Source organism: Anneissia japonica, unplaced genomic scaffold (genome assembly GCF_011630105.1).
Source record: "Anneissia japonica isolate Jap-2015-1 unplaced genomic scaffold, ASM1163010v1 scaffold288142_len361356_cov169, whole genome shotgun sequence".
Lineage (NCBI taxonomy): Eukaryota > Metazoa > Echinodermata > Crinoidea > Comatulida > Comatulidae > Anneissia > Anneissia japonica.
The window spans coordinates 264,012-275,752 of NW_022753229.1; the positions used below are offsets into that span (position 1 = coordinate 264,012).

At 34.6% G+C, this 11,741-nt stretch overlaps 1 protein-coding gene across 1 annotated transcript in view; it reads left to right on the top strand.

Annotated features, from left to right (window-relative positions):
* LOC117122762 overlaps window positions 1-11,741 on the top strand; it is a 32,163-nt gene that overhangs the window by 9,193 nt on the left and 11,229 nt on the right. Inside the window, exons 2-5 of the mRNA XM_033268504.1 lie at window positions 6,941-6,997; window positions 7,747-7,826; window positions 7,949-8,069; window positions 11,378-11,446. Of these exons, the coding sequence (XP_033124395.1) occupies window positions 6,941-6,997; window positions 7,747-7,826; window positions 7,949-8,069; window positions 11,378-11,446 (327 nt within the window). The remainder of the gene's footprint in view (window positions 1-6,940; window positions 6,998-7,746; window positions 7,827-7,948; window positions 8,070-11,377; window positions 11,447-11,741) is intronic.

Here is an 11,741-nt window from a genome sequence, read left to right on the forward strand (position 1 = left end):
ATATATATGCCTATATATATATTATAGGCCTATGTAGAATATTATGTATGCCTATATAATCAATTAAACATATTTAATGCACCGATTTCAAAATAATATGGCTGGATCTCAATATACGTACGATATTCCAAAGTTACTTTTGTTGATGTATCTTATACATTGTAAACATGTCGTCGATTTTTCCAATATTGCGAACACAACTATCTTTGTAACGGTGATACTTCAACGAAACCTGATACAACGCGTGGTATCGAGTCTATATTTGCTGCCGAATATGAAGTGTTTATTCAATAAAAACTTAATAATAACGCCGTTGAAACGCTGGGTTTTAGTATAACACGGAAGCGCTTGTTGAAGATGACCTCTTATTACTGTAAAGAAACTCCTAGACAAATAGGCCTATGGAGAGTTAGTAGCAATTGTTTTTTTATTTCTTATATAAACGTGACTTCACAGAAAATTAATTTTTGAAGAGCTTAGCAAACGATAGATACCGGTACCGACAATACAGATCCAGTTGCTGTTTACCATTGCTGACTGCACTGTTTGGAAAAGACCGCATATACTGGGGAAAAATAATTGCACAGGCCTACGCTAAAACATACCTCAGTAAACATGTTTTTAACATTGCACGCGTGGGGCTAGGATAATAGAGAGATTTCACAACCTTGCAAAAACGATAACGAATATCGTACTATCGAATACGTCACTATCATTATCGTCATTCGTTCGATATGCTACTGTACGAGAAGGGTTATCTAAAAATTTGATGACGTAACCGTATTCGTTTTCGTAAGATTGCGAAAACTCCCTCTAATGTTATAAAAGTACAACTTAACAAAAAATCAATTTACGATGTAGACAATTTCAGATTTAATTATTTGTATTCAATTCCGTTTATTTACAATCAGCTTATGTATAAAACATGTGTTGACTGACTGACGGTCTGTGTAAACGACCAAAATAGTAGCTACTCTTTGAAGTAATATTATAACGGACTTGGTGAATGGTCAATTTTGTTTACATGCCCGCGTATTTAAGTAGCTGCATGTCATCGCCTTGGAAACAACATTTCAATTAAAAAGCGAGCTTCTAAAAAGGCCCTGTGTCTTTATTTAGGTATACTTGACGCAAGTACTCAACAATCAATTTTCCAATTGAGAAGAAAACATTTTTTTTTTCTCCATGGTTAGCCATTCATTGAAAGACTAACAAGTGGCTACTCATGGTTATCGAACTCAAGAGTCAAAATCCGATATTCAATTGCTGCCCTTCAGATTTTTACACTCCACTTGATAACATCGCCGATGACAATAACTATGAGTTATGTTACAATAAGTAATACTGCAAGCTTGCCTACTAAGACAGGCCCGTAGCCAGGTTCTTCCAAGGGGGGGGGGGGGTGGGCTGGGGGGGGGGGTAAAGCAGATATGTTTGAAAATGTCTGTGTCTGGGTGGGTCTGCAGTGCATTATTTGGGTTGGAGGACTTATTTGGGAAATTTGAAGAAGGGGGTTCGTCAGAAAAGAGGGGGATTGGCTAGAAAAGGGGGTTCTCCCGAACCATAACCCACCCCACCCTGGATACGGGCCTAAGAATTCAAAACCACATAACTATATACTGCAGGCATAGGTCTGTCGTTCGATTCAGATCGATACGGAAGACTTTATTTACAATTCTCAATCGTATTTATTTATTTATAGTAAATCATTTTGCTATAATTTTATCTAATATGTATCTAGCTATTATTTGACCAACTGATTTGAGCGTTAATGAAAACCTTTTAACACAAAACAAAATAGGCAGACGCTTTCGTTACATACATCATCACACCAAAGCGAATAATTGTAATCTCATCGGTTGTAAAGTTACAGTCCTGCACACCCCTCTTGGACTAAAAATATCTTGTAACAAACAGTAATTAAAATAAACATTCAATTCGGAACAATAACTTTGTAAATAATAGGTCTGTTCCTGACTCATTAATTTCAATTGTATTTCGAGAGGTATAGTTTTACTTTGCAGTGCTGCTGCTGCTGATGACTGTCCGGAACACAATACGATTTGATAGATTCGCATTACACATTCTCTTGGCAAATCTATACTTATACCTACCCGACAACCACAATGGATGTATTGAAGAATATGCTTACCAAATTCAAACATGAATAGTTAAATTACAATCAGAATACCGTATATACTCGCTTATATACGAGGCTTGAAATAGCAAATTACGATCGAAAAACAGGAGTACGCGCGACATAAATTTTAGATTTTTTAAATCATGTTGGTCTTTTGTGCGGATCGTCCGAAACACGCGAATATACTACAGTACTACAAAAAAAATACTAAATAATTAGTTGAATGAACGCCTTATACGCCCGACGTACTACAATCGTTCAAAAATGAAAAATGTTCTCAAACTCGAGGGGGGTGGCGGTGGGGGTGGCGTCTTATACGCGGGTATGTACCGGGTATTCAACTCGTGGTCAGCAGTCACAATGCCGTTATTGGTTAGCCTAGTAACGTCTCGTATTGCTAAACTAATAATAATTTTTTATAAGTGTAGCTTTTATAGGCTGAATTTTAGTTAATTGTTATACATGAGTAACATCGCATGTTCTGCAATGTAACACCCCTCCCAACATACACAATACATTTAAAATGCTCTTAGTTTCAGTAGGCCTATTATTATTAACGCAACGATGATGGAAACACTTTCACATGATATAGGCCTATTTACAATTTATAGAGACCTTGTGCATCATGAACTCAAATTTTTAGAGTTTATTAAACATATTTCTTCGGAGATCTTTTTTTTTTTTTTTTCATTTCAAACGATTTCGATGTTGAGGGCGTAGCACTGATCTTTTTCCACATTAGTGCTTCGTGACTAGTGCTTTTCATTAGGCCTAATTGGACTTAATGGGAGTGGTCGGTAACTGGGAAGGAGTTAATATTTTGTGCTTTTAACTATAATTTATTACAATTTACAATTCCAGTTGGAGATCCAAAAAATGCCAAATTTCTCTTTCCTCCAAACAACCGTGCATACAGTGTATATATACTGTCTCTTATACACATCTAGATGTGTATAAGAGACAGACTATATACTGCAGGCATACATTGATTACGGGCTTCTATGTGATTGGCCTATCAGTGCGGCTCCTTTGACTTTTCACACTAGAGTTAGCGTGGTCTGCGTTTGCGTCAACGCGTTTGCGTTTTAATTGTGTAAAGTGTGAACGAACCTTAAATAAGTTTCAATTTGAACAAGTTTAACATCGAGGAGCGAAGGCACATTTTTGATTGCGCGCAACTACGTGAAAACTCCATTAAATGCATATTTAAATAAAATGCATATTAAATACATTGTCTATGATGCTAAACAAACTTGAAACATGAACATGTCGAATTGCCTTGGTAGGCCTATTTAAGTAAGTTGAGTTTTCAACTGAATAGGCTTATAATAGGCTTAGATCAAGAAATGTTTTTTGAATTGTAGAGGGGTTTTCAGAATTAATGACAGACAGCAGGTACTTCAACGATGTATGTATTGATCTGTAGCAGCTGACTATGTCTGAAGCCTAGAGGCAGATCATTTTTCCTTAGTTGTTTTCGTGACATTGTTTTTATCACTTTATATCAAACCCCCTTACCTGTAAAATCATGCGCTGTCGTGTGTCACGATGATTGATTACGCTGCAGACGACTGGTATTAAATTAATGCTTCATATTCATTTACTAAATCTTTGGGTGATTCTAAGCGGTAGTTACGCATAATCATAATATAATACTGTACACGATGTTTCTTCATAACCTAGAGACATGACTTAGTACAGTATTTCGATAAGACAGCCCTATTTGAATGACTCTGGACGGATGTAAGTTGTGCAGACGATAATCATATCGTACCGCGCTCGAATGTTTCTTCATAACCGGATGTCATAACTTAATATTTTGATTAGGTCTGACATTCTGATTAACACGATTTGGTTGACTCAGGCGGGTAATTTACGCAGATGATACTAATAGATAATACCGCGTAATAATGTTTCTTCTTAAATAGCCTATAGGCAACTTATTGTTTTATTAAGGCAGATTATTATGAACACGAATTCATTCATTAGACATCGTTACATCAATAAACATTTATGCGTCGATTGAATAAATAAACAAATACATAAAAATGTATTCATTCCCGTATCTCGAAAAATAATGGATATCATTAATGTACTTGCGCTTTCGCGAGGTAAACACATTTCTGCGCAAACTCACAGAATGTCATTTACAGGTATACTTGATATCGTGGCAGTGACATTGGATAGCACAATAGTTAATTATCATTCATTGGTGTCGTGACGAACCATATACCGTTGCTCGTATCCACAAACAGTTGATATCATTAACGTGTACTGGTTACACACTATCACATAACATTATTATTAATCGTTGTTGAGATCTTGTAAAATGTCCAGAAGCAGGCGCATGCAAAGGCATGCGTAGACGTCATCAGTAACGCACATACTGCGTAGACGTCATCCACGCATCGTACGCATACAGCGTAGACGTCATCCATGTACATCGTAACGCATAATGCGTAGACGCCATCCATGTATATCGTAACACATACAAGTGATAGTACACAGCCGAATTGATCGTGGGCTATCATCAGTCGCTTCGAGGTGACAATTAAAGATGTTCCTAATTGGACGGAAGAATTGACTGTTGTAACGCCATCAATATAACATCGCCATTGAACCTTATTTCAACTATTATTCGAAACGGTGTCATCAACGCCTAACGTGTATCTTATACATCAGAAACTACTTACTTTTCGGTAGGCCTATAGGTCTTGGTCATCGGATGTTTTAGTCTCCGTAAGCCATTTGCTTATGGTTTGTTTTGTTTTAATACATGCCTGCGAATTTCGTTTTACTATACGGGAAGTTCAATAAAAGATGCACTATATCTTCGATCCACTTACAGTATATTATTTGATGGTTAAGTAGGAAAATTGCAAGCGACAAAACTTTTTCGATTTTGGAAGATTCAAAGCTGTGTTTAGTTGGAAATTGAAGGATATATATATATATATATATATATTGTGCTGTGTATACTTAAGCCCACACTTTATCAGTTGGTCCGATTCATATGAAGGAATATAACACATATCCTACATGATGATGTTTGATGATTATTCTTCTAGCTCAGGTTGGTTTTCTTATCATATCATAACGTTAATGTTAAATGTTTGCATAAAATATATATATATATATATATATATATATATTGTATTATGTATATTATATATGTATTATTATATTATGTATATTATATATTGTATTATGTATATAATTTAACAGTGTTAACGGCTACCTTGATTTATATTTCAGTGTATGCTATTATTTGTTTCTAGCCGTACTTATTGTGTAATGGAGTGTATCTGGTGGTATTTGAATCTGTTTAACCATTGAAGCCTCCGTGGTCTAATGGTTATGACGCTCGCCTTGACAGCGGGAGGTCGCAGGTTCGAGTCCCGCCAGAGGCATTTTATTACACAATTTCTTTATTCATTTATTTACAGGACTACATTCGTTGCTAACTGCCAATACAAACGATGTATTATTATGTCCTTTATTCGAACACTGTATTTACCTTTCTTTGATGATTTATGTATATATATATATACGTATATATACATGTATATATATCTTTGATGATTTATGTATATATATATACGTATATATATATATATAAATCATCAAAGAAAGGTAAATTGCATATAATATAATCAAGATGCTACACGATGTATTTATAATTATATTCATATTTATATTTACATTTATATGTATCAATTTTGTTTATGTTGTATGGAAAATAAATTGAACTTTGAATGTATTATCATGTCCTTTATCCGAACACTGTATTTTCCTTTCTTTGATGATTGATACTGCAAAAAATATTTATGAAGAGACTGAAAAGTACCGGTCCAAGTAAAGATCCTTGAGGGATACCAAAATGAATATCATAGAGTCCCGATGATTTTTTTTTTATATAGTCTTTCCGACTGCTTTATCTTTTTATATTGTAATTGTTTTCGGCAAAATAAATGAAATGAAATTAAACGTACGGGTGAAAATATGAAATGTTAAATTCCTTTTTCTTTCAAATGTCAAAAACCAGCCTCTAAATTATCAACTTTTAATGTTTAAAGTCAAATAGACCTACTATGCCAATAACATATTCGTTCTAATTATTATATTTACATCATTGAATGTTTCGCGGTGTACGTTACAATATACTGTATAAAATATGTAGAATTTTAGTTGCCGAGTGTTAGGTCTATACATTTCCACTGTATTCAAAAATTTCATAAAAAATAAATACTCCAATTTTAGTCCTGTAACTAGTACTGTAATGTTGAAAGCTAAATTATCAAGCCTTATGCGTACAAAAAAAAACGCAACAAAGAACCAAAATAACATTTTGAGGTTGCTAAGCAACATCATGTAAATAACTAAATCACAATATTTACGCATCTGTAAATATCTAGACTTTAAATCATAGATTGTTCTTAAAAGATTACTTTAGTAACTTTACGTTTGTTTCATTGGGGTTGATGGAAGGTAGAAAATATATTAATTTCGGGAATTCTCATCATCATTTTGGCACTCCTGAGGCATCGTCACTATCTTGACCTAGCTACCATTTACTATGATGTCAATTTCATGGCGTATCTAGTGTATTTTTATTCCCACAAATGTAACTAATCCAATATTCTGTAAGGCAGGTGATTTAATTCAAGTCTTAAGCCAGCTAGCTTTTGGCTAAATACAAACTGTATCTGCGGGCTGAATACCATCTCATAGCCAATGTGTTTTGAAAGGGCCTACTAGAGAACACCTGCATTAAAAAAATTATCCTTTTCTATATTTCAGGAATTTACTTCAATAACACCTGACACGTTCAAACGCATACGCAGCAAGGAACGAAAGGTAAAAAAAAAACATTCATAGGTTTATTTATTTTTAAAAAATATACACATTCACTGAAATTTCACTCAAACATTAGGCCTACAGGATGGAATAATGAGGCCTAGGGATTGGAGTGTTTAAACCCAAGTGGTAGCTCAAGATATTTGCCGACAGGTGTTTAACTAATTGTCCAATGGAATCCTAGAAAGGAGCACATTAGGCACTCGGGTGTAAAAAAAATCATCCTTGTCGGGGGCAGTCAGGGAGTATTATATTTAGCTGTAATCACAACAAATTTGGTTGGATGTGCAAATTACTATTTTTACCGGACTTAAGCTGCATTCACACCCGATCCAAAACGAAATTCGTAGAATGTTTCCTACTACGCGCCTCTATTCTTTACCACTGATTCGATTTTCTTTTTTTGGTTACGTTAGCCATACGAACCGAATTCCGATTCGGTGTGAATTAAAGCTGCGTTCACATCAGATTCGAACCGAATTTTGGACCGCGTTTCCGAAGCGCTGAACGCTGCAGCGTCCCTATATTTACACAATGATTCGATTTTCTGAGCGCTTCTGATTTCCGATACAAAAATTCGGATTTGGTGTGAATGCACTTTAACTCAAGTGCGTCCGAAAGAGGGTGAATTTCTACCCGATATCTCAAAAATTCCGCCAATTCATATCTCATCATATAAACATTAGTTTATTTATTTGATTTATATCATTAATTTGCAGTCTATTAATATAAAACTGTACATTTTGTAGCACCGGAGAGCATTTTTTCGTTTCCGCTGCGCCATCTGCTTGGTCGTCATCTTAACAAGAGCGTTCAGGATTAGGAAAAAGTAAGTCATTTTGGATATTTTTAAAACTCAAGATGCGACTGTAACTGTCTATTAAAGAAACATAACCTGTTGTTGATCTACTACTACATTGGATATAATTTCGATTACCGTCTGTCTGGCAGGTATTTCAATACGAAAAAGAAGGGAAGACGACATTCTGGCGCCAATGGCGGAGAAAGTAACAAGAGTGATACATTTATTACCAGCTTGCAGACTATCAGATTGGCAAACTTTAAAAGCAGTGTAAGTTGTTTTTTTTTTTTGTCATGCTTCGTCATTGGAAGAACCGTTCCGCTAAGTCGCGCTCCTTGGATATTGTTACTAAGGTCCCACGTCCCACAGAACGACAGCGTAAACGTAGGTCAAATTGTGTTTTGGGACATACGCGTATCCCTGGCTCTGTTCTGATTGGCCTGTTGTCAAGTTTGATTCACACTCCTTAAAGATCCTTAGTGTCTGTTAACTGAACTAAATTCAATATAGGCCTAGCTTATGGTAATCTTTTAGGCCTGCTTGTATAATAAACTGGTATAAAAGATAAAAATAAGTCTAAACTACTAATTTTCTATCTAGAAATTAATATATTTTGAATTTTAACGTACATCATGGTAGACAATTATATCTAGGCCAAAAAATAATGTATACTAACAGTTATGGTTAAATGTATTGAAAATAAAATGACATATGGCTTATCAAGAATATCAGAAAATAAAAATAGCCTACACATTTTAGCATCACCATGTTTAGATGCTGAAAATTTAAACACTGTTATCATCCGCAGTGTTGAAACAGGTGTTAAGGAAAGCATAATATACCTACGGTAGGCCTAATGAATAAAACAAGTACATTATCATAAGAATTGACTCATGACACATTTAGACATTAAATTGTTGACACTCTTTGTAATTGTTTGTCTAACATGACAAATTACACGCCTACACAGAGTTGCATACGTTTTATCGTATTTCGTCTTTATTTTCCAAATACATAATAAATGTCAGCTGGTGTTATTCTCTGTCCACACTAAAATATTTCCTTTCACAAAAAACTGTTGTATGCCCATATATAGCCATGATATGCCCATATATAGTCATATGCCTATATATGGTCATGATGTGATGTCATCATGAACATATTTAGGCACGTCACATTTTTTTCCATTTCCAGATAAAATGTAATAGTCTGGACACAATTTAAAAGAAATATTGCTCGGCTATTGATACAGAATTTATGTTTTCCTGTTGCGCCAATATTTACAGAGAATGTCAATTAAAGAGTTAATATTTACAAAGAATATGTCAAATTTTGATATATTCTTTTGTAAATGTCAACTTCTTTCAAGTTTATTGAAAATTGGTACGCATGAGCACTTCTACTATGATTGGCTGTCCAGCGCGTAACATGATTTAGGCCTACATATTCACTTATTCAAAATATGCACCGGTTGTAAAATAAGCCCTCCACCCTGTAATTGGCTCTCCTGCACGTAATTTATTTCCTTCTGAATATACGCATAAGCACAAAGAGCAAGCCATAATCTAAAATAGCATCGTGGGTTTTTTTTTAAGTAATTGGTCTAAATAAATGGACCTTATGTAAGTCGAATTGATTTTCTTTTCCGGTGGAACATGAAAATACCTTTAATTTGACAATCTATATAGCCTGATAATTGTCCTTACATTATGCTTAAGGTGAATTTTAACTGTAATTGATTTGTCCTCAATGTTTCAGATAGCATTAGAATTACAGCTATATTTAACAAACCTACCAGAACATAGAGACGAACATCAGATTAAGAAAGTAAGTGATCCGTGGTGTTGGTTTAGACTGAGTACCGTAGTGGAAGGCGCTATAAGGATACATACGGTAACCAGGGCCCCCGCCGGGGAGATAATCCATAATTCGTCGTGTAGAAAAACACAATTTATATTATATTTTCTACATATTAGTAGAAAAATCGTTTAAATAAGCCTTTGAAACTCTTAAATTGTCAAAACTTTTAGGGGGCTTCGCCCCTGGACCACTTTCGGAACATTTTAAGCGATGCTTGACTACGCCCACTTTGCTCTCGTCGGGGAAAATCTGCCCCTCGTCGAGGGCATTGGCTGTCTCTTATACACATCTAGATGTGTATAAGAGACAGAGACAATGATAGTAAAATATATAGTACAATAACATTTAACTCTCAACCATAATTCATATTTGATCAAAACGGTATGAATTATCATTAACATTTTGAATGTACACTGTTGTATAAATTATAATAAATACACTGTTACATTTGAGAATCTAGATTTTAATACATACTAGGATCTTACGACCAGGATCTGATCAATAACTCATAGGTTGAACTAAATTAGTATTTTGCAAACGGCATAATAGTATAGCACCCTCTCTAGGGCAATATAAGTTGGTTCTTTTCTATTGATGCACAATGCATGGATGCATTTGTTATACTTCTAGTTTAAATTTGATACCAAATCCCCAATAGTAACACTTTCCAAGCTGCTATACAGACAAGTACAACTTCAATTTATAAAATGTTAGTCAAAGTTATTGTTATATTTGAATTAATTGACTAACAAGACAGACAGAAAGTCAATTTACAATAAGTAGTACATGGTATTTTAGTGATTATAATTGCATATTTTATTGACATGAATAATTGCAATTTGTCATAGTATCCTGTTACTTGGGAATAGGAATGACAAAATGAATGCATGTAGTAAAAAACTGTGATTGTTCACTTGTTCTAATTATGTATAATTGTCAATCAATATTCTCATACTGTGATCCATGACAAATTGCAAATTGAAAATTGAATTGACTTACCGTGTACTAAATAGAACTTAAGGAATTAAAGAATAACTTATTAACTAAACCCCTGTCATTATGTTTAATATATGCCTATATATGGTCATGATGTGATGTCATCATGACCATATTTAGGCACGTCACATTTTTTTCCAGATAAAATGTAATAGTCTGGACACAATTTAAAAGAAATATTGCTCGGCTATTGATACAGAATTTATGTTTTCCTGTTGCGCCAATATTTACAGAGAATGTCAATTAAAGAGTTAATATTTACAAAGAATATGTCAAATTTTGATATATTCTTTTGTAAATGTCAACTTCTTTCAAGTTTATTGAAAATTGGTACGCATGAGCACTTCTACTATGATTGGCTGTCCAGCGCGTAACATGATTTACATATTCACTTATTCAAAATATGCACCGGTTGTAAAATAAGCCCTCCATCCTGTGATTGGCTCTCCTGCACGTAATTTATTTCCTTCTGAAAATATACGCACTTTTCTGAGCGCATGCGCATAAGCACAAAGAGCAATCCATAATCTAAAATAACATCGTCGGGTTTTTTTTTTTTAAAGTAATTGGTCTAAATAAATGGACCTTAAGTCGAATTGATTTTCTTTTCCGGTGGAACATGAAAATACCTTTAATTTGACATTCTATATAGCCTGATAATTGTCCTGACATTATGGTTAAGGTGAATTTTAACTGGAATTGATTTGTCCTCAATGTTTCAGATAGCATTAGAATTACAGCTATATTTAACAAACCTACCAGAACATAGAGACGAACGTCAGATTAAGAAAGTAAGTGATCCGTGGTGTTGGTTTAGACTGAGTACCGTAGTGGAAGGCGCTATAAGAATACATACGGTAACCAGGGCCCCCGCCGGGGAGATAATCCATAATTCGTCGTGTAGAAAAACACAATTTATATTATATTTTCTACAGATTAGTAGACTCTAAAATCGAATAAAAAAGCCTTTGAAACTCTTAGATTGTCAAAACTTTTAGGGGGCTTGGCCCCTGGACCACTTTTGGAACATTTTAAGCGATGCTCGACTACGCCCACTTTGCTCTCGTCGGGGAAATCTTCCCCTCG